Raw genomic sequence first — 24,363 nt, forward strand, 5'->3', positions numbered from 1 at the left:
CAGTGCGTACAGTAAAACGCGCGTTTTTGTTTTTGTTTTGTTCTTCGATTTTCAATGGGAACATCTCCTCCGGTCTCTTTTTCTCCCCCCCCCCCCCCCCCCGTCTCTCCCCTCACTGCTCTGCTTGCTGTCCATTAGTGCGCCGGCTGTCCACGGCGGTGTGGCGGAGGGCTAAACTGTGCATGTAAAGCCAACCCCTACCCCCCTCCCCCCGTTCTCGTTTAAGTTCCAGTCCTCTTGACATGGACTCAGCTGACTGTTCCCAATGCTCACTCACCCATTAGAGGGAAGAGAGTTGATTCTCCCTCTCCCTTCTTTTCTTCACCCTCCCTTCCCCGTTTCTCTTTTTTTTTGTCTCTGCATGTTCTCTCTTCGGCTTGTGCTCATTCTGCTTCCCCTTTTGCTCCTTTGCCCCCCCCCCCCCCCTCCACCTCCACCACCCCCACCACCAGAACACGTCTCCTTGCGCTTTATGCCTCACTCTCTGCCGCTCTTATCTTGTTTCCTGTACATGCTTTTGGTGGCTTATAGCTCTTCTCTTTCCCATCTCTGGCTTCTTCTTTCTTCTTTCTTTTTTTTGGTGCGCTACATGTCCTCTCCATTACTTTGCTCTCTGCACCTATAGCTCCCCTGTGTTCTCTCTCTCTCCATTTCTTCGCTGTCTTTCTGGATCAGCGTCAGCAGCGGGTGGGTAAAGTACTCAGATCCGTCACTTAAGTAAAAAAAAAAAAAAAAAAAAAAAAAAAAAAAAAAAAAAAAAAAAAAAAAAAAAAAAAAAAAAAAAAAAAAAAAAAAAAAAAAAAAAAAAAAAAAAAAAAAAAAAAAAAAAAAAAAAAAAAAAAAAAAAAAAAAAAAAAAAAAAAAAAAAAAAAAAAAAAAAAAAAAAAAAAAAAAAAAAAGTAGTACTCCCATGATATAAAAATACTAAAAACTACAAGTTAAAATGTTACTTTTTAAGGAGATGAGGATTATTAAACTATCCTTTTAGAGTGTTATATAACTGGATTGTTTTGATGCATTAACGTGAAAACGATGACACATTTAAAATGTCCGTAAACTGATTCATGTGCAATTTGAATTGATATGGATGCGTTGACTTTTTGTTTTATAAACAAATTTTAAAGCACCAGGCTGTTAAAAGTCAATTATGTCCCAAGTATTTTCCAATTTCTCCGTCCTGTTTATGCCTCTCCATCCCAAGACATTTGGAAAAAAAAAATAGGTCACCGATATATTGTTTCATTTTCAATAAGAGCTTACTTATTTTCTAAAACAGCCGAGCACTGCAGTTTTTTTGGTTTTTTTTTTAGGAAATGTCACACAGACGAGAGTAAATCCTGCATTTGTTGGGAACTATTTTCTGCTGCGTTATTATATTTAGTAGTCAAAATAAACAAGTATGCCCCTGTTCAAGTGTTACATCTCTCAGCGGTGGATTTTTAATGGTCTGCGGTCAGCAGTATTGCACTCCTGTGATACTGTCAGTCAGGGTGGACAGTTTATGAGAAGCTATCAAATGCAGCAGGATCGAGCTACGGTCTTATTCGTCTTAGTCAGAACCTGGCACTCACATCACAGACAGTCCAGTCAGAGATTTGAGTGTTATGCTAGCGGAGGCTCATACAGCCGAGATAATGAATGAGCTTCAGACGTCTGCCGAGCTCACTTCCTTCCAACTCCACACCTCCGGATTCTTTTTTTTTTAAATTTTATTTTCAGACCTGTAGGCTTCAGACTCCGCCGACGCCGACTCGGGAGACGCCACCCGAGGGAATTTGTCAGATTTTGCGCAGTGCCCTCTTTAACTCTTCTTAACAGACGCATCCTTTTAATCTGCGGCTAATTATCATAAAAGTCAAATAAATGCAATTAAAGGTACAAATGTTCCCTGCTGTGAAGTAAAGAGGCATGTGGGGGGAAATACTCAGGTTAAGTACAACCGCCTTCACAGTGGTATTCAAATGCACTGGTGGATGTAGCCATCCTCTCGTTCTCTCCTCCTCTTCCTCTTTTTCTCCGGCCATTTCCCCTCCTTTCTCCTCTTCCCTCCTTTTGCACTTTATATCTCTCGTTCATCACTCCTCTTTCTTCTCTCTCTCTCTCTCTCTCTCTCTCTCTCTCTCTCCTTCTTCCCACTCCTGTACCTCATTCTCACCTCTCCCCCCCCCCTCCTCTCCTCCCTCCCCTCCCCAGAGGGAATGAGTAAGTGTATGGTTGAGTGGAGAAGAGAGGTGGGTCTTGCCCTCCCAAATTCTATTTCAGAGAAACTGAGCTCAGAGAAGCATGTCTGCCATCAGAGAGCAAACGTTGGCCTGCTTTTACAGTTTCATAAGCAGCGCGTGAGAGCACGCCGCGTCGAGATAAATGCGAATCCCAAAACCAATAAATACACCAAAGGAAAACAGACGTCAAAGGTATTTTTTTTTTTTTTTTAAACTCGCTTCCTTTAACCCTGAGCCACGAAAGGAAACACGCAGCGAAGTCGGCGAGTGTGTTCCCACGCCTATACATGATTTATACGAATGTAAAGATGCAGAGGTAAACACACGTGCGCGAGAACACACACATGCAATCAGATGACCCGTTCTTTCCGCCTTACTTCTTTGGGTTAGGTCTGTTTTTACGGCCTGACAAGTAATGGTGGCCAACACGCACACGCACGCACACACACACACACACACACACACACACACACACCAAGAGGCGCACGGCTGGCAGAGGGGGTATGAATTATACATCCACCCTGTCTCTATGCATTAGATAGAAAGAAGGAGAGATGGAGGGAGAGAGGAGAAGAAATGGCACCAGTGTAAGTTGGAAATAACGCACTCCCGATACGTAACACGTTACCTCGTGATGAAAAGGTGAAAAAGGAAGAGGAAGAGGAGGAGGAGGAGGAGGAGGAGGAAGTTACATCCATAAACTGTCTATCACCTCGGCAGTGTTGCCTTAAGACAGACACTTTGGGTTTGTTTGTTTGTTTGGTGTGTATGTGTGTGTGTGTGTGTGTGTGTGTGCGTGCGTGTGTGTGTGTGTGCGTGCGCTATGTGTGTGTGTGTGTTTCACGTGCCCATGTTATGTATAGGTCCACAGCTGGGTGAAGGAACTGCTCCTAGCAACATCTTTTCTGCTGCCGTGACGCTCATTGGTTCACAGTTCAAAGAGTTCTTTCCTCTGCAGATGGGGGGGGGGGGGATGCAGGGAGAGGAAAAAAAAAATGCACACATGCATGCACACGCACACGCACATCCAACTGATTTGGGCAGATCTTTCTTCTTTTTTTTTTTTTTTTTACTTCCCAAAAGCACCATTCTCGGCTCAGATTTGTCCGTTGGGTGGGGAAAAAAAATGGCAACAGTTCGAAGCCCTCGTGCTTCGGGGATACGAGAGAGAAACCTGTGTTTTTTTTTTTGCCGGAGAAGCAAAGCAAAACCGGCGGTGGTGTAAAATGCAAGGAGGACTTCCTGCCTGTCAACGCTGTCAAGAGAAATTCCACGTCTCTGAAGACTCAGCTTCACGGGAATAAAAATAAATGTACGTATTTTCAGATTGAAAGCTGTCCAGCTTCTTTTTTTTTTTTTTTTTTTGCTGGCTCTTGCTGTGATACTAGCCGTTTACTGTTTAGATTCATGTTTTCTAATTCAGTTCTTTGTTCAGTTTATGTTTGCTTCGTTACATTTTTGCTTTCAGAGACAAGAGAGCCTTTTATCGGCTTCTTGTTCTTTTGTTTTCTATGCCGACCAAATTGGTTATTTTTCTCTCCTCGCATCAATGTTTCATGAGGGCCTTGAAATTCACTCTCTCTATATATAGAGCAACGCCATGGAGGACACACTGGTACTTTCACAAAGGTACCATGCATGTTAAAAGGAAATTTTACAAAATATTACCACAAATTTAGCGTTTGAACTCGTTTTCTTTCAGGGGGTTTGTATTTCAATTTGTGTAAATCTTCATGTTCAGTTTTCCAGCATCTTTATTTTTGTTTCATTTCAGCTTCTAATATACAATATAGTTACGTTTTTGTTTTCCTAATTTGAGGTGATTTGTGCCTTCAGGACAGAAAATCCCTAAACGGGATTTTTATCATCTCCCGTTTGTTTTTAATGCCGTTATCGCTTCCCTGATCAAATCAGATAAAGAGGTTTTATGGGGGATTGAGTAACAACAACAAAAAAGAGTAAATGGATTAATTAAATCAGTGACACAGCAGGGAAGACAATGAAAACAAAGGTTAAGAGATTCTCATGATGGCGTTTTGGTTTTATTCCGGAGGCTTTTGTTAATCTTCTTGCTCGGGTATAAGCCCTGCTGTTATGAAACTATCCTAAGCTTTAGAAATATCTAATTTTTATACATAAAGCTAACTCAGCGAGGTCCTGCACTGCATTGCGCAGTTGCATGCCGAAGAGGGGTTTCGTTTTCAATTCTGCAGTAAAATTTGTTTGATTTACAAATCAGCATCTATAACAGACTCGACATGTTGGTTTTTTTTGTTGGTTTTTTTTATGTGCTCCCCAGCACTTGTGCATGCTGTGCACACACTCGCTCATCCATGTGCACAGACAAAAACACAACTCCAGTCACTGTGTGCAAATTCACATTTTCACAGGGAACACAAGATCGCTCATTGAGAATGGATGTGTTTTTTTTTGAAAGGCTGAATGTGCTCTTTATCACACATATGGAAACACTCACAATGGCAGCAGAAAAATAGTCATCATTAGAGGCAGAACTCCCCCCCCCCCCCCCCCAAAAAAAAGGAGTTTTGTGTTGCGAATATAAAAAGGAACCCTGAACAATAAATGTCTGACAATTCACACGTCATTGAAACAGACATGTATTTGAGCTTAACCAAGGCTACAAAAACATTTCCTCCTCCACACCTGACTATCGTCAGTAAAAAAAAGTAAAAAGTAAACTTTCCGAACGTTGTGTTCTTCCCTCTCACCACATCTGTCTTCTTGAAGGCAACGTAAAGCTCGCCCACGAGCATGGCCTGAGGGTGCGCGCCCGGCAAGCGAGACCTACGCGGGGAAGATTTGATCTGCACAGGTTGCCCACAGCCATTTGAATAGGATTATCCCAAGAACTTTTCCTGGTAGGCGCACGTTGCTCGGGAGGTGAGATTTTTTTTTTGGCGACGTGTCCGCGGGCAGACAATTTGGATGCAGACGGTTGCCGGTGGTGACGCAGCCGAGAGGCACAGCGCGACCATGGACAAACGAACAGCGGGCCGGGCTCGGGCGAAAGGGAGACACTTTGTGCCGAGAGCGATGCCACCTTCCTCATTCAGCTGTCTGCTAAGTAGCTCCCCAGATGCTTTGGTACGAGTGTTGTTTTGGGGCCAGGCGACAAAGGAGTGCTTTCTAAATAAAAGAGCAGCAACTGACACTCACGGCCTCTTCGTTTCCTGCACAGTGATGAGGAGACCGGCGGTGTCGTTCGATTTATTATCCTGTCACTTTAAAAAAAACCAAAAAAAAAAACCACGGAGATCTAGTTTACCATCATTTTTTCTTGTGAGCTAAAATTTACTCCATGTTTGCTGCCAAGAAAATACTGTACGTCTTTTTCATTTACTCATGTGCTGAACTCCTATTGTTATGAGCCCTATGAGGGTAAGTCTTGGTCACACTATATTTAATTTAAGCGAGGGCCTTTTTGAGTAAATCAATACTGAAGCATCAAAAATGCATCATTTTGGATGAATTCATTTATTGACTTATTTTTTTTTATTTTTTATGAATATGAGGGAAATTACATATTCATACCCAAGCATGTAATCAGAGCCTCTCACACAGCCCACAATTAACCAGGACTGAGTGACCTGGAGAGACGAGTTCCACACAGCGTGCATGTGGAGTAAAATATAATGAAAGTCACAGCTTAGCTCGAAAGTGAATATCTTTTGAAGCTCTTAATCATTAGCATAATTGCAGAATAAGTGGAATAATAATTACCGAAGGAGAAAAAAAAAAAAAAAAAAATACAGTTCCTAAGCATAAGGTTGCTATGGAGATTAGAGGAAAAAGTCATTGCGTTGACCTTAGGTTAAAAAGTTTTTAACGTGAAGGACCGTTGATATTCTCCCGACTCAGGCCCGGACGAGCGAACTGGTCAAGACATGGTTGCGCTCATGTCTTCACAGTGACACACAAATATCAGAAAGCAAAGCCACCCCGAGGTCCCTGTGATGACCCCGAGACGCTTGACATAAAGCCTCTTAATTGGTAAATACCGGCGTCAGGTTTAATGCTATCCGAGCCACGGTGGCTACGTTCCTCCATGTTTCCCTGCAGCCTTCGACGGGACCCCACGGCTCCGCCAGGACGGGCGTTTTTAACCTTGTACGTCCTGCAGAGTGCATGTTCGCGCGACCAGAGTGCAACCTGGCCAAAACCGCAGCCGCGCTCGCTGCGTTTTTTTTTTTCCCGCAGCTTCCCGTGCGAAGCGGTTATCATTTCACATCATTTAACACCCATCTATCACATTATTGACCCCCCCCCCCCCGCCACCCACCCACCCACAGCCGATTAGAACTGACCAGCCATTATTCAGCCGCGGTCGGTGTGTTTTGCTCGCATTTTTCTAAATTAACACGATTCATCGATCTCTTTGCGGGGAAAAAATAAGAGAGGCTCGTCTGGTTGTTTTGAACCCCATCACGCGCGAGACTCCCGTCCTGAGACACTCCTGTTTAGGCGAGGGAGTTAAAAGTTGGGTCAGCGGGCTTTCATTTTGCCTACGTGGGGCTGCTGGCGCGTTGACGCGAGGTTAAAGAGTCCAATCGGAACATCAAAGAGCATTGGAGATGATCTGCTGAAGCAGAATGATTACCGACTTACCATCAGCGCCACGCTGAGTTATCACTTTCTGTCATGTTCTGGAGCATGCTCGGTCTGACTGTTTCCCAACACACACACGGGGGCGCGCGCGCACACACACACACACACACACACACACACACACACACACACACACACTGCACCTTCTATAAAAAAAAAAACACACTGATCACAAACTCAAAAGTACATATACACACCGTCATCTGATCTCTCTCTCACACACACACACACACACACACACACACACACACACACACACACACACACACACACACACACACACACACACACACACACACACACAACCATATTCAGTTGCACACCTTCATATACGGTCTCACGCATGTATTAAAGGCTCACACAAACATGGCTCCCCGGCCCGTGACTAATCTACTCCCCGCAGACGTCCCGCCTTGCTGATCAATAAGTCATCAATCTAATCTTCAACAATGTTCTTAATCGAACTTTCACGTGACGGGACGACAGCGTCGGAGTGATTCCGACGATGGGAAAATGATGGGAAGCCGTAGCACAAAGGCGCAGTGTGCGCGTAATGCAACATGAGCCGGCGACCCGTAGGAGGAGAAACGGCGGGCGGGAAAATAAACCGGGTGAGTCGAAGGTCGGTTGGAGAGCAGAGCCCTAACTATACTGTGACTCCTGTCTGCTAATGGCTATAATGAGCTCTCCAGAGTCACGGCTCTTTAAGACGCAGAAATGCGGAGACCCACAATGGGGGCAAATGGACGGAATGAAGACATGAAGGCGATATAGAAGGCGATTAATGGCAAATAACTTAATAGAGGTGAAAAGCGTGGCTGGGGAGTGATAATGGAGAAAAGTAGTGCATATAACCTCTCACACACACACACACACACACACATATGGTCATTTATCAACATTATACAGTGATTTGGGAGGCGCAAGGAAACTGCGGTTTACAGCAGTCGACATGGCAGCCACCGTAGACACTGTGCTTGTTTTATTTAGGGTTGACCCATTTTAGATAAACAAAACATCAATAATGCTTTCCTCAGCAAACACACGCACACGCGCAGGCGAAAAACACGCGCGCGTTCGTCTCCCAACTCTCTGCGAGAGGAAGTCAGCGAGGGTGTTTGAAGTGTGTTTGATCAAACAGAGAGTATGCAGCACCACTAGCGGATGCCACAGCCTATACTCCTCACCGCACCCAGAGACAGCCATACACTCCTCCTGTCAATTTTCTCTCTTTTTCTCCATCTCTCACGGTCTCCTCTTCATCCTCATCTCACTTTTTTTTTTCTCTACTTTCCATCCATCCTGCTATATGTATTTTTTTTATTTTTTTTGTCTATCTCTTCCCTCTAACCTCCTTCTTCTTTTTTTTTTTTTTTTTTTTTAAGTTTTGGATTGATTTCAAACATATTTGAGCTCATTGCCATTACAAATCACTTCGTAATTGCTTCAGGCACTAATCTCATTAAGATACACAGCTGACATCTTTTTTTTTTTTTCTTCTTCTTCTTTCTTTATAAAACAACTTTATTTCATTTGGACCGGTTCTTTTCTGCCTCTATCCCAGAGCACATCCTTATCTCAAAATAACGAGGAAGCTCCTCAGAGCCATATTCCTTGTTAGGCAAACATAATTCACTGTACTGTGCATAAGCTATAAATACCTCCATTACTATCTCGCCTTTCCTTCCTCCCCGTCTCTGGCTTCACCTCAGGCTTTGGGATGATTGGTGCCACGGCAAAGCTTCATGTCACCCACTTGTGTCCGTGCATCCACAGTCTGGGGAATAAGAAATGCAGGCAGTTTCCTGCAGAACCTCTGCTTGTTTCGGAGGCTCATACCAGCTATAATGAAGCACGTGCTTCTAGTGCAACAGTTTTTTTGTGTGTTTTTTTTTAAGGACGTCAACACAAAGCTCAGTGAAGAACAGAGCCCTCCTGCAGACCCTTCAGTAATCAGAGAGTAGGTGGGGGAGGGGGGAAAGGGGGAGAGAGAGAGAGAAAGAGAGAGAGAGGGAGGGAGGGGGAGGGAAGCTGAGAGAAGAGGGGCCCAGCAGTTGCCTCAGAACTACACAAGAGGCGAGCGAAATTTGCCAGCCTTTGATTAGGCTCTTCAAAACCGGTGTAAGGATCTTTTCTTTTTTTTTTTTTTTTTTTTTTTACTGAAGCCAACACTCATACACATCCCTGAGCCACACCTGAACACCCACATAAAATGGGCAGAGATACATACACACACACACACACAGAGAGAGAGTTGGCAGGCTGGTACACACACATACATATGCCCAAAATATGAAAAAAAAGAAAAAGAAAAAGGGTGGACACAAAAGACTAAATGAGCAATCTCCCCCTCATTTGTGACATAACACCGCTGCGCGGCTCGGTGAGCGAGTTAGAGGTGACACCTCAGCGAATGAAGAAATCTCATCAGCGAATGAGAATCTCCTCATTTTCTATTTCCACTTGAAGCAAAGAAAAAAAAAACCAAAAAAAACCTGATCATGTTCTCGCATGTCCTCTGTCCTTCTTCATTTTCCACGGAGTGGTAACAGAAGGCGAGAGGAGAAGAAATCTCGATGGAGCGCTCCGAGGCTCTCCTCACGGACCTCCTCGGGGGAGTCGAGGAGGTGGAGGGGGCCGCCGGATCTTAAAATCGGGCAACTGGAAAAGAGCGAGCAGCACCGGAGGTGGTGAATCATCACCGTCCTTTTATCTTCATGGTGAGGGTCTTCAAAAAAAAACACGACTAATCATACTTTCTCCCGACGGCATCATCAAATTCACCGTTCGGGCACAATCACTGCCGTCATGATATCAACGTCCTCCCCGTTAGGATCAGTGTCATCAATCTTCTACGTGTCAACAGCTTAGCCCTCGTCGTCATAATTACAACGGTAGTGCAATCACGATGGATCATCAATATCATTGTATCAGTGTAATCATCGACACGGCAACGAAATCAGGATTTCTTTTTCCCTCTTTCCTCCTCCTCCTCCTCTTCCTCCTCTTCCTCCTCCTCCTCTTCACAACTGCAGTTCTCATCATTATGTTCATCATGAGCATCACCAACGTCGTCGTCGTGTACCGATGATCACGTCATCATTTTCACCTCGATCTCCTCATCCTCATCCTCATCATCATCACACCCAGTTGTTTACTATGATCGTCAATACTCTTCATCGTGCCCACAATTTCACCTTTTCCCACTCAGCTCATCATCATTATCCTCTTTGAAATCTTCCTCCAGTGGACTCAAGTGTTACAGTAAGCAATATCTGTGTCAGCATCATCATCATCATCAGAGTTAACAACATGCAGTAGCTGTGATCGTCAGCGTCACTGCCATCACCGTCATCCTCATCCAATCCAATTATCTATTCACATCTACACCACCAGCACCATCATCATCGTCAGTGTACCAGTGCCATCACCGCAACTGTTATTTAGCATCAGCGTCATCATCCTTACCGTTATTACAATATGACAGAGCAATCGCTATCATCATCATCATCATCATCATTTTATGATCATCACCTTGCATCATTTTCACCTTGAGTCCACCTCATCGCCACGTTTATCATCATTGTTCTCACACCAGCACAATCGTGATGATCTTTAATGAGCATCATCATCATCATCATCATCCTTGTCAAAATCTCATAACAGTGCAGTCACTATGATAATCAATATCATCATCATCATTACTACAAGTACAAGCATGTTATTTACAAAAATGTTCACCTACATTTTGCTTATCGCCGCATCACACAGAGAAATCGCTATGATCATTATTAATGTATCTATTCATTTTAGCATGAATCTTATCTTTACCGATGCTCTAATAGCATTATCATGAGTGTCACTACCATCAATGCTACGATGGCATGATGAATCATTTTTGAAATTATCATCGTCGTCTCCGTTCTTCTTCATCTCAGCATCATCACGCCATCATGAGATCATTTGGACGGATACAGCATTATGCGTAATATTAATGGGTCGTTAATATCAAGCCAATCAGCATTAAAATCATCATCGTTTTAATTGCTTTACTGCACAACCGTCCGCCATCATCATCATCATCCTCATTATCTTTGGGAATCCTCGTGCAATCACTACGAAATTATGAAAATGTAATCTTTGGCATCGTCAGGATCATCGTCAGCATCTTCATCACACAAGTGCAGTCATTATCATCGCCGATATCTCTGCTGCCATTAACGTCTGCATCATTACTGTAATTAGGAGTTACGAACAACAACCGTGATAATCACTTTGAGAATTTTCACATCCACTCTCCTCATCATCATCGTCGTCACTACGACACCGATATCGTCTCTACCGGAATCCGTGTGATAATTCTCGACGCAGCTTACAACATAGAACATCGTCATGCCACGGTCATTTTTACATATCTAATTTTATCATTTGAATTAATGGCAGATTCTGCTGCACAACCCATAAAAACAACAACACATAAAATAGAAATACATACAATCAATATGCACCATCAATATAATGAGGAAACCTCACAAAAAAAAACCCAAAACAAATCCCATGAACCTTTGCTCAAATATTGTTGCATCGCCGACGATTTGCGACAAATGAATATTTCATTAAAAGACATATTTTCTATGCAGTGCGACGCATTGCATATCATAATAATCATTATTGTAGTGTTAACCGTTTATGTTGTTTAGCATCTCTTCTTGAGACAAAGTCCAATTTCTTGCCCTACTTTTTCCTCTCGTCTCCTCGTCACAACGGCCTCCATTACATCATCATCATCATCATCATCATCAACATTAATATAATCAGCATCAAATGAAAACATTAGCCATGGCCATCGTCGTAACCATCATCGCCGCTGTCATCACCCTAATTTTCTTCATCAAAATTGTAATCACTACCATTATGTTCCCCCGCTGTTTTCATTATCCTCGTCATCTTCATAAACATCATTAGCACCGTCGCCACGATCGACGCCGATTTCATGTGCACAAAAAAAAAAAAAAAAAATCACACAGTAGTTGGGATTCAGAAGTTGTGGGGGGTTTTTTTTGGTTTTTTTTTATAGCAGGATCCATGTGTAGAACGTACTGATGAGGAGAAAACTAGCTGGTTCAAAAAACTTAAGTTCTAAAAGCAGAAATTCATCAAAGAGCATTTAAAATGAATCCACAGGGGGAAATAAACAGGCAGCTGCAATAACCGAGTACAATTCAGGTGAAGAAGGAAAGCTCTAAAAAAAATTAAATTAAATAAAAAAAAAACACAGTTGCTCCTACACGGTTTTGGAGATCTTCCCTTCAGCCTGCTGGTTTTAAAATGCAGACGGCCAAAAACAACCTTCGCGAAAAGGCCTTTTGTCCCCGAGACTTGTCAGCGTCCTCGATAACGGCCGATGAACTATTACAGCTGCATCGCGGGGAACGGATGGGCCTGTCCCGAATCTGTAATGCGCGCGCTGTGGAGTTGTAATTTATGTGTTTACGGCGTCTGAGCCGCGAGGCGGAAGACGCATTCTCCAGCCCGGATTCGAACAACGATGGACGGACGTTCGGGCGCGAACGTCCCCCCCCCCCCCCCCTCCCGCCGTCACCCTCGCCCGTATGTTCATCATCATCATCATCGCTCGTGCTTCGTCATCGTCGGCGCGATCGATATCGTCATCCGCTCCTCTTCCTCCTCCTCCTCCCTGTCTGCGGGCGCATCAGATTAACGGTTGATTTCTCTAGTAAACAGGCCCTCGAGAGTCTCGCTTTGGAATTAGCTCGGGATTAGACCCGGGGTGAGGATTATTCTGCAGGTCTGGAGGAATATTTGCATCTGAGAGAAAATGAAAAAAAAAAAAAAAAACGAAGGAGAAGGCCTCCACTCGGAGAGTCGTACGTGGGGAATCGGGGAGGGCTGAGACGGTTAGCGGCCTCGGCGGCAACATCTGTTGTTGTTGTTGTTGTTTTTTTGTTGCCTTATTATGCCCCATTAGCACAGAGTAAAATGAGGGGTTTGTTTATAATACCCCCCCGTTCTGGATGGAACCAAGGTAGCGTGAGGGAGGGGGGGGGCCTCCGTCGCTGGCTGGGAATTAGATGATTTCTCTGTTGCCTTGTCTGACGGATTACAATGCAAATGATTCACTCCTTTCTTCTTTTGCCTTGACTTTCCACTCCTACTGTTTGAAAATCTACCGGGTATATATATATATATATATATATATTTTTTGGACGAGGATGAAAAACCCGGTTTTCGTTTACCGCTCCAACGCGTTCGCAGCTCGCGCAGACGGTATCGGACGAGGAGAGGATAACCCCCCCCCCCAGTTTGTTCACAAATACTCGGACCCGAAACGTTTTAAGGCCGAAGTCGGTGGCGACGTTGTAAAAAAAAAGAAGAAAGAAAGACGATCATCGGGGTGAAAGTGGTCGGGGTCAGCTCTTACAGTCGAGTCTCGCCTGAAGCGATGCCAAGTGGAAAACAGAAAGCCAACATCTTTTTATTTTTTTTTTTTTTTGGTATCTATTTTAAATGCCAACTCTCGCATCCTAAAAGCTGCGGGCCCCCGCAGAGGGGCATTTTTTAACATTGGGTGCTAAAGGCCGGCGTTTCCTCTCTAGTACGGGTCCCCCGTCGACGATCGCCCGCTGAGACCGTCCGACCGTGCGCTCGCGGCCGCCGTCTCTCCAGCAGACGCTCGCCGCACGTTTGCCCGACTCACACTTCCGGAAGTAATCTTTCCCAACCCCCGTCTTTCTCGCAGCCACGGATTTCCACCACTTTCCCTTTTTTTTCCACCTGATTTGTCTTTCTTCTGCATCTACCCTTCTTTCGCTTTCACTCCTTTACCTCCGCCGCCAACTCTCGTCTTGCTTCTTCTTTGTAAAAAAAAAAGAAAAAAAAAGAAGTGGCCTCGTCTTTGTTATACAGCCAACTTTTTGTCCTTCTTCATATTCATGCTCAGAGTGTCCCTAATCCTTCAAGCAGATCTCTGTATTTCCCTCCTGCATTTTTTTTTTTTTTTGGGTCTTTTTTTCCATCCCTCGTGGCCGGTCTGAGGCGTAGCCAGACAGTCGAGTATTTTGTTATTATCAGCCTCCCGACTCGACTGCGGGAAGACATTGCAGAGAGGGAGTCCCATCAGACCGAACTGAAAGAGTCCGGTTCTTTCAGTCGGCTAACAATCGGCACAACCGGCCGGGACCCGAGGAGTATTAGAGGGGAGCGCTAACAAGGATGGAGCAGGAATGACAATGCCAAAATTGTTGGCAACGTATCGAGGTGCAGCCTCGGCATCTTTCATATTCCGGGGCTGCCGTCTCTCTCCGTTTTGTCCTCTTTTATTCATGCTTTCGTTCTTTCATCCCGTCTGTCGGCCTCTCCCGAAGACGCGCGCGGCGCGCCGACTTCCTCCCCCTCCCCTCCCTCCCTCCCGCTTCAGACTGTTTCGCTCTCTCTTCATTAAAACAACAACAACTCCTGGGATCTCCCCAGGTTGTTTCGGAGCACTTACATCATCATCACCATCATCACCATCACCATCACCGCCACAGTCATTATCGTCAACAAACCTCATTAGCGGAAGGTACAGCAACAGAAGCGGCGGCAGGCGGCGCGGCGCGGCGCAATATCCTTACTCATTCGTTTCAACCTGCTCCTCTGCATGAACAATCAAACGTTGGGGGGGGGGGAGTTAAGTAAACATTTCATATCGCATTACTGATTCAACGCCATGCTGCTGACATACTAAACAGATCATTACACTCCTACGGGCAGATCGAATGATGGTCACATCTTCCGGCACGCGAAGACGCTCTCGGTGCAGGACTGGAAAACTGAACGAGAGCACCTTTCTGTGAAAAATTCATAGATGTCTGATTTTATTCAATCTGGGGGGAGTGTGTGTGTGTGGGGGAGGAGGGGGTGTTTGGAAAACCTATTTTGAAAAAAAGAAATCATTGCTAAGACAAGGATTACGATTCTAAGCCACTATCTTAATAACAGAAAGAATAAAAAAAAAATTTTTTTTTTAAATCCTTAATCCTAAAGCGAAGCGAAGATATCGCCCGCCACGGAAGAAATAAAATTAAGCGGCGGGAGATATTTCTCGATCCGACGTCGATCCTCAGTTCTAATTGTCCCGCGAAGTGACACACGTCTGGCAAGCGCAAATTGGCACACGGGGCCGAGATCGGCCCGTCGTGGAGAGCTGCTCACGGGAAGCGTCAAACATGACAGGGGAAGAAAAAGAAAGAAAAAAAAAAATCTGAAATTGGAGGCATTATTAACAAAATGTACATGTTATATAACCGGTTTAACAGGCACACTGCCGAGACAGCACATTTCACATGCATTTCTTATGTATGTGCTTTAAAAAAAAAAAAAAAAAAATGTAAAACACAAAACCAAAGACTTTCTAAATCACACGATAGGGATGTGAGAGAAAGTGCAAGCTTGTAAAAAAAAAAAAGATTATTTCCAGGTTTACCTGACCTCGGCCGGCTGACGGTCGGCTGAAAGGAACGCTAAACTCAGGCGCGAGAAAATTCAAACGGATCAATAACGAATAATCAAACCGTGATTATTTTTTTTTTTTTTGGGTTCGCTGATTGTTTTGTCTGTGAAAAGGCAAAAAAAAAAAAAAAAAAAACTTGGTAATAAAAACGACTACCTGTAGAGCGCAAGCTGACGCCTCCAAATGGGGCGTTCTCCCAGCAGACTCTTTGGCTCCTTCGGGGCAGGACCAGCACAGGCGTAATTAATCACATCGACGGCGCCGGTTCAATGAACCCGGCTCCGGACGCGTCCGAAAGCCTGCCGAAAGACGCCGGAGGTCTTTTTTGCTTTTGTTTTGTTTCAAGAGAAAAGTGTCAAAATCTCATATTAGAGAAGCAGGAACCAATTCCTGTTTTTTTTTTTTTTTTATAGCGGTGCAGCTCGAGAGACGGCGATATCGGCCTGCAGGGGGGGGGGGGGGGGTCGGCCGCTCCACCACTCTGGCCTCGACTGAAATATCTCCGCTCGCATGAAGTTCTGACATCCGCTTTACGTTCAGCGTGCCGCAGTGATGCGACGACGACGCAAGTGCGTTTACTGAAGTAACACGCCCGAATGCAGATTCAGGGTAAAAAAAAAAACGTGAACTCCGCCGCATCTCTTTCCAGAGCCAATTATACATTTCTCACAATACGTCGTCGCGTCCAGCGAAAACCGTGTTCCCGCGAAATTCGGTGATTTGAATTTGACATTTTTGAACGCAAGACTTTTCACTTGGGACTTGCTGCCGTACTAAACCGAGACGGTTTGTACAATATATTACACCTTCTAAAAAAAAAAATCTGAACAGGAGCATGTTAGTGAGCTGAAATTAGCATTTAGCTCTTATCCTCGGTGTGCCTAAGCTTCACAGGGCTGCCGGCAAGCCTGTCTTACTGTTGGCTGTTGCATAAATTACTGATCAAAATTGTTCATTCTCAGTCTGTTGACTAATTAATTACATTTGCTGCGAGTTGCTGACGGGGAAATATTGAGCTTCTGAGGACTGTTTCACAACCCAAATAAATATATATATATTTTTTTTTAATCAAAGCAGCGTTGCCAATCATCAAACTCTTCTGCGTGCCACAACTGTTTATCTGCGGGACGTCTTAAAAAGGTCAGAGGGCAACGACTGCACTTTAAAAAAATGCGACGTGCTCTTTTCGGGACCGACGTAAAGCCACGCCGCGGGTTCTTTTTCTCTTGGCCGAGATCATTAAAATGCAGAAAAGGTTTTCTCTACCGACACAAAATAACATCCACGTTATCAAAAAATAACACATTCGCTCTCAAACTAACTGCATTTAACATCAGCAGACGCGCTTGTTCCTCCCGAATGCCCCTGAATGTTTTAGACGATCTCCTCCTGCCAATCACTGGATTCGGCGTGCTGATGACTAAGATCAGCTACACTGGATCGTGTTATGTAACTGCCGTCTCTCCCGCTGAGCTGGGAGAAGTATCTGGGAGGTAGGAGCCCTGACTTTAATTACTCGATCATTTTTTTTTTTTTTTTTTTTTTTTTTTAAGCTGGGGCTGAGAGGATTCCGCAGATAACTCTCGAGACAGGTTTCACTCAACACAAACCGCAGCAGTGCTGACATTTTAAGCAGGCGCGCACGCGCACGCACACGCACACGCGCAGCCCCGTGTATTAAAAAAAAAAAAAAAAAAAATGTCATGTAGGTCACCGCGAGAACATGTAACCTGATGTATTGCAGCTTTATGTACAGAAAGAAGGTTGCCCGAGGCGGTGTGGACGGCGCAGGGTTCCGGACGGACGGGGGGGGGGGGGGGGGGGACATGCAAGCCACATCCCAACCGGGCGACAGTGGAGATGGGGGGGGGGGGGGTGCGAAGGAGGGGAGGGGGGGGGGGAGTCGTGATACAAGAGAGAGGAGACGAGATGAGAGTGGAAGATGAGAGCTTGATAGGGAAGACACAAAGACAGGGAGGGAGGAAGAAAGGAAGGAAGATGGAGAGAAAGAGAGGTGGAGTGGGTGGTGGTGGCGGCAGAGGAAGATGGATTTAACCCAAGGGCAGGTTTGAGTCTGAGGAACTGTCAGTAACTGAGCGGGGGTGACGACAAGTCTACATGTAAATTGGATGCAAATCTTAAGTGCGCGTGTGCGTGCGCCTGTATGTGTGTGGTACAGCTGAGGAAGTGCTAGTAACTACACATATCGCTGGGCACCACAGGGGACACAACAGAAAGACAGTGTGTGTGTGTGTGTGTGTGCGTGTTTGTGTGTGTGCAAGGACCTGCAGCGTGCCGAGTGTGTGAGCCTGGACAGGGTGTTGCTTTTGTGCATGTACTCGTGCATGCCTTCTGAAGCTCTCCGTGCGGCACACTGTATGTGCGAGTGCTCGCCGCATCAGACACTTCTTCCTCAAAGGCTGTGTGGGTGCACGTGTGTGTGTGCGTGTGCGTGTGCGTGTGTGTGTGTGTGTGTGTGTGTGCATGTGCGTGTGTGTCTCTCTCTCTCCAAGCAGATAGATTCTGTCCTATAGAATGAGTGTGTCGTCCACCATCAGCGCTTCTCACTGACACGGAGTTCCTCAAAGACACCGAGATGAAGAGCGAGGAGAGTGGAAGGAACAAAGAAGAAAAGGGAAAGAAAGTCTTTTGAAGGATAAACCATGGGATTAGATAAGGTGCTCCTTCTGGACCATTGAGCCAGTGTGTGTGTGTGTGTGTGTGTGTGTGTGTGTGTGTGTGTGTGTGTGTGTGTGTGTGTGTGTGTGTGTGTGTGTGTGTGTGTGTGTGTGTGTGTGTGTGTGTGTGTGTGTGTGTGTGTGTGTGTGTGTGTGTGGAGGAGAGCCCATTGCTCTGAGCACATTAGCTGCTCGGGGTGAACAAAGCCCCATCACCTGCAAGCTTTATAATGTGGGCCTGGGAGCCAGAGTGGGGGCTCAGTGTGTGTGTGTGTGTGTGTGTGTGTGTGTGTGTGTGTGTGTGTGTGTGTGTGTGTGTGTGTGTGTGTGTGTGTGTGTGTGTGTGTGTGTGTGTGTTTGTGTTTGTGTGTTTGTGCGTGTGCGTGTGCGTGTGCGAGAGGGGAAAAAGGGATGGGTTTCCACTGAATGGAAAGCCAATTTGGTTGTGTGTGCATATGAGGATGTGCATGCGCGTCCCATATCTAGCCTCCACTGAGTGAGTGACAGTGTGAGTGTGAGTGTGTGTGTGTGTGTGTGTGTGTGTGTGTGTGTGTGTGTGTGTGTGTGTGTGTGTGTGTGTGTGTGTGTGTGTGTGTGTGTGTGTACGACCACGAGTAAATAGAAAAACGGGGGCTGTCTAACCTTATATTCAATGGATAGCCATTCTGGTTGCATGTGATTGTGATTGTGTGTGTGTGTGTGTGTGTGTTTGTGACCTAAATCTAGCTGCCACTGGTGTGTGTAAGTGCATATATGTATGTGTGTGTGTGTGTGTGTGTGTGTGTGTGTGTGTGTGTGTGTGTGTGTGTGTGTGTGTGTGTGTGTGTGTGTGTGTGTGTGTGTGTGTGTGTGTGTGTGGCGCGCGTGTGCATGTGCGCGTGTCTGCTTCTCATATATTCCTTCCTGCATGTGGCATAAATCCCTTTATGTGGGACTGGGAGATTTCCAGATCCTGTTTCTAATGTCGCAGTATTGTTGTGATAATGCGCGTTACGGTACTTTGTCAGTGTGCAGCACCACGTATCTCATCACGACGGGAAGGGTTGGACAACGCTCCGAGTGTGTGCGCGAGAGGAGGCCGCCGCCCCCCCCCGGCCCCCCCGCCGTGACCAAAAGTGGCCGGAGCCGTTTGAATCGGATTATCTCATACATTTTCTATTATCCAGCAAGACCTTGAAAGAGATAGGCCTGCTGAGAGTCGGAGCTGTGGAATATAAAAGGGGTTCGGCCAATTTGTAGCGCGCCTCCTCTCTCTCTCTCTTTCTCTCTCTCTCTCTAGCAGGGACATTTGTTCGACTCGTCTGTTATTTACCTCGACTTCCCCGGGTTGGTCTCGTCGGTCGAGATCAGGGCGATCGCAAACGCACCCGGGCCGACGTCCCCGGCAGCGCAAATTCACTCATTAGCAGGCGAAAACAATTTAAAAGGCGTCGGTGCGGGTGACGATGAATCTCCCGAGAAGCTCTAGAAGGGAAAAGCGAGAGCGGGCGAGTCCGAAGTAAAACAAGAGAGGCGAGTAGACGAGAGCGAGTTGGAAGTGACAAAAAAAACAAAAAAACATCGGCGGTACCGGGGGAGATGCGTGCGGCGACGGCGTCGTCTATTACGACAAAGGAAATATCCAGTCTCAAAGAGTTCGCCCCCAAATGGCAAAAAAAAAATTAAAAAAATGTTACAATATATTATTTATTATATAATAAATTGACAAAAAGACAACTTTGATTCAAGGTAGTTCTGGGAAAGATCAGTGTTTTTTTTGTTGTTGTTTTGTTTGTTTGTTTGTTTGTATTCTGCGTAACGCTAAGATTAAAAACAATCCTGTTCAATACAGAAATGCCAATACCCCTCCCCCCCCCACCCCACCCCACCCCCGCACCGCCGTTTTCCCGGTGACGGTGGGCGTCCTGCCGCCCGGTGACGCAAGTCCAACATGAGCTCCTCTCATTTGTTGTTGTTGTTTTTTTTTGGTCTCCGCCAACTCCTTAACGGGAACATCCGGCTGTTTACTTACTAACCGCTCCACGATCAGCAGCCGGTCGCGAAACCTCAGATGGTCCGTTATTAGATGCCGAGCAATATGTAATGCATCGGATGTTTGTTTTATTTTTGTTTTTTGTAAAACTCGTTGGCAAAAAGCAGCCGCCGCAGCTTTGAAACGGACGCCGAGAGCGGACAGTCGTGGTCCGCGAACCAAAAAACAACAACAACAACAAAGCGAGTAATAGATGATTTTAAAGTCGAGGCGACGCGACTTTGCAACCGTTCAAGAGATGAGACGCCACGGCCGCGCGCTCGCGAACTTCGGCAGGTCAAACGCCGGCTTTGAAAACACCGAAAGTTAAAACGCCGCGCAACAACAACAACAACAACAAAAACAAAAAAGCGCGAGTGATCGTCAAGCCAAATCCTCCTCGAGCGTTTTTCTTTTTTTTTTTGGGCGGGATGCAAACTTTTTTTTTTTTTGGACGAACACGAGAAGAAGAGCAATAAAAAAAATAAAATAAATAAAAATAAAAATAAATACGAGCTCGGTGCTTGATGATGTGTGATCAATTAGGACGCGCAGCTGTTTGTTTTCCCAGCTTGTTTGTTGTCATTTCACTGCCTCGAGACGATCGCTGCCGTTCGGATGACCTTGAAGGAGGAGCTCGATGACGGCACACGTCTTCGTGGCAGATTTGACCGATTCCCGCGCTTTCATCCGATCACTTCCTGGTTTCTCACTGGCGCGCGATCAGATAATCCAATCAGGAGTTGGGGGGCGGGGGGGGGTACATGCTAATCTGGGACTTCCATACATTATAATACGGCGCATCTGGAGGCGGCTGCCGTTTTTCTGCAGAATGAACACTTTAACTTCTCAAGACTTTAATTCAATATTGCTGCAATTTTTATGTGCCCATACTTTTTGTAAGATTTTTTTTTTTTTTTTAATAAAAGGAGTTATTTGATGTTTCTATATTGGCGCATGATGTGAATTTGACCAAGGGCAAGCGCTGGAATTTTTTTTTTTTAAGAATCATTTTCGATCGCCTCGATTATTTCGTATCCGTAGGTTCGCAAATATTGGGAGGTTCTTTGTGGTCGTACCGCGGCACCGCTTTAACTAAACAAAAACTTAAACAGCAGCATTCTCCCGTCCATTTTACGTGAGCTGTGACGACTTCGGGAGGAATCTGTACCCTCGTCTCTTTTGGAGATGCGATTTAAAATTCGCTTCCAATCTCAAAAGTCCTACGAAGAAATGTGTCTTTGGGTTAAAGCTGAGGATTGAGTGCCGTTGGGTGGCCCGTCCCGGGGCGCGAGCGGGACGGACCCGGGCGTATGCAGGAGAGGTCGCGAGCGGCGACGGCACCGGGGCCTAACGAGAGGGGGGGGGGAACCAACCTCAGCAGCCTAGATTCGTTGCTAGAGCAGCAATGCATTTTTGATGTCCTCCCACCATCCCCCCCCCCCCTTTTTTTTTTTTTTTTTTTTTTTGCTTCAACTTCTCCGTACGACCCTGACGGAATAACAGCGCCCCCAGCAAGCGTCCATACAGCTTCAATTTGCCCTGTGACGTGTGCAATGTGGAGGCGTTTGTGTAAGTGTATGTGCGTGTGTGTAAGTGTGTGTGTGTGTATGTGTGTGTGTGTGTGTGTGTGTGTGTGTGTGTGTGTGTGTGTGTGCGGTGAGGAAGATGGAGCACAGGCAGACGAAAAAGAAAGACGGAGAGAGAGAAGGAGACATCGAGAAAGGGAGAAAATGTTCCCCCTTGCCTGTTAAATATTTGAGAAGCCTTCTGTGGAACAGTGATGCAGTCAGAGACAGGCCTGTTAGCTCTCCCTCTCTCGCTCTCTCTCTCTCTCTCTCTGTGTGTGTGTGTGTGTGTGCGTGTGTGTGTGTGTGTTTGATGCGGAGAGAGACAGGGCCTTTAGTTTGGACTAATTCAGCCGTGAGCGAGTGAGAAGGAGCACTTTCACTGTTTATTTATCTACCTGGGAGAGAGAAGGAGGCAAAAAAATAAATAAATAAATTTAAAAAAAAAAAAGGAGAGGAGAGAGAGGAAGAGGGAGAAAGAAGGCTGGCCAGGTTGTCACAAACTATTAGACAGACGGACCCAGCGTGCTCTGCCCCATGTCAATGAAAGAGGCCAGGCCAAAGACAACCGTTTGTGTGTTGTTTTTTTGTGTGTGCGCGTTAATGGCCGTGCATTTGTGTGCAGCCTTGCGCGCGTGTGTGTTTGTTTGTTTATTTATGAATGAATGTGGTTTTTGCAGTGCTTGAATTGACAAGAGAAATAACGTGCGCTTGTGTTAACTGGCACAAGACCCAGAAACCAGCTGAAAGAAAAGGTAAAGGCTTTGTGTGTGTGTGTGTGTGTGTGTGCGTGTGTGTGTGTGTGTGTGTGTGTGTGTGTTTGAGAGAGAGAGAGTAAATCTCCAGACATTGATGAGGAGGCAGGATGCCCTCATTGTTTAAGACAAAAGGAGCTCCATCGGCCACAGAATAAAATACCCAGTGTGCATGCACATATGTATGTACACTCCCATTAACCACGGTGTGTGTGTGTGTGTGTGTGTGTGTGTGCGTGCGTGTGTGTGTGTGTGTGTGTGTGTGTGTGTGCCTCGCTTGCTCATTGTAAAAACATCAATATTGCAGTTTTCAGCCAAAACACCACTGAAACAGCAAGAAAGGTGGATAAAATGTTAATAGGACTGATGTGGTTTGACTGCATGTCAAAACACAGATCTGTGGAGCTCCTTCCACATTTCGAGGTTCAGCCGCATCCTGGTGGTGTTTCTAATTATTCCGAGAGGCATACAGTGTACATGGCAGGCAGGTAGTCTGGATAAACAATGTTTCAAACAGACACACACACCTTCAGGCTGAACTCCTACAAAAACAAAAACAACAACAAACAAAAAAACTCACTTGGGGTTGGAGCTGTTCCAGTAAACAGCGTGTCTGTCAAATATGATCTTCTCCTCTGCCCACACGGACACCCAGGACAGGATGGTCAGCACCACCACCTCCATCACACACCTCTGCCCGAGCTGGCACAACATCACAGACATCCAAGGGGGGAGAGGGGGGAGGAGGAGGAAGGGGAGTCTTTCGTTCTAAGTGGGATCAGGCTGTCACCGCTGCCGCTGCAGAAATCCTCTCTAGATCATCAATGTCCCCGTCTGCGCGTCTTTGGACAAATGGGGTCGGCGGTTCACGGATCGTTAACTGGCTTGATGAGAGTTCCGATTAGCCCAGGGGTGTTTCAAGTCATGCCGATTCGTTTTGAAATTCGCCGTCAAAAACTTCGCGGGGTCGCAGGCAAGAGAGCAGAATTCACATGGTATTTTACGGACGCGTCGGCGGGATGCTGCGAGTGCGTCTCCTCTGCAAGGTCCGAAACTTTTCTCCCATTACGCGCAGCCGGAGAGACAGATGCGCCACCTGGACTCGATCCCGTCTTTCTCCCCGGGAAAAAAAAAAAAAAAAAAAAAATCGAATTAATTACACTCCAGAATTCATCCGAGGTTCGTAATTCTGTCGGCGATATCGGTGTTCATCAGCGGACGCGAGGCAGCGGCAGAATCGGCCGTCATATTTGTTTACCCGGATTTTGTACTGAGCCTGGCGCACGCTTTGTTCCGCTCCTTCCTCAGCGCAAATCTCTTCACAGCCTAAAACTGCGTCCGCTCGGGTCCTTCCTCTCACTGCAGATCAACGGAATACATCCCACGCAGACGGACGCGCTCCTTTTCCTTATTTTCTGTCCAAAGTTATCGCACCACAACAATAGCAGCAACAACAACAACAACAACAACAACAAGAAGAACCGCGAGACGGGAGCATCCTTCGTACATACAGAACCGCGGGCTCTGACAGCATCTCAACTTGGTGATCCCTCCGCTGCCACTGGCTCCAATCCAGTGCGACTCCGGTTCGCCGCGCACCTTTCACTTTTCTGTGCGTCACGCGCGTCCGACGCACCCAGGGAGCCCGTCGATGATCACAGCTTTAATTCCAACATGCTTCCACGCAAACGTCCACCTACGGCGGCAACATCACTCACCGGCACCCTGATTCGGTGTAAGTAACTCCCCCCTCCTCACCCCCCCCTCCTCACCCGCTTCTCTCTCTCTCTCTCTCTCTCTCCATCTCGCGCTCGCTTTTTCTTTCCGCGAGGGCGGGGTCTGTATAGCCGTGCGGTGCCGTGCCGTGCCGTGCCGCGCTCCCTCTGGGGACTCGGGGCTGGCTGGCTGGCTGACTCACTGCGCCCTGGCAATACGCAAGCGGGGATGAGAGGAAAGCCTCAGTTCAGTTCAAACACTTTATCACAGAAAGT

The 24,363-nt window shown here is 46.1% G+C and overlaps 1 protein-coding gene and 1 long non-coding RNA gene across 6 annotated transcripts in view; one reads left to right on the top strand and one right to left on the bottom strand.

Annotated features, from left to right (window-relative positions):
- Positions 1-902, top strand: part of LOC138627992 (uncharacterized) — a 49,189-nt gene extending 48,287 nt beyond the window's left edge. For both annotated transcript variants that reach the window (XR_011311435.1, XR_011311434.1), the window contains exon 2: positions 719-902. This is a non-coding gene — a long non-coding RNA (uncharacterized lncRNA). The remainder of the gene's footprint in view (positions 1-718) is intronic.
- efna2a (ephrin-A2a) overlaps positions 1-24,113 on the bottom strand; it is a 74,726-nt gene extending 50,613 nt beyond the window's left edge. For all 4 annotated transcript variants that reach the window (XR_011311432.1, XM_069710694.1, XM_069710695.1 and 1 more), the window contains exon 1: positions 22,953-24,113. Coding sequence is in view for 3 of the 4 variants with exons in the window: in XM_069710694.1 (XP_069566795.1) it covers positions 22,953-23,095 (143 nt within the window). In the remaining variant the exon portion in view is untranslated. The remainder of the gene's footprint in view (positions 1-22,952) is intronic.
- Between the last annotated feature and the right edge of the window lie 250 nt (positions 24,114-24,363).

The sequence above is a fragment of the Brachyistius frenatus genome, unplaced genomic scaffold, assembly GCF_029030835.1.
Source record: "Brachyistius frenatus isolate BFR_SWC_R1_liver_20210118 unplaced genomic scaffold, ASM2903083v1 Contig_93, whole genome shotgun sequence".
In the NCBI taxonomy this organism is placed as follows: domain Eukaryota; kingdom Metazoa; phylum Chordata; class Actinopteri; family Embiotocidae; genus Brachyistius; species Brachyistius frenatus.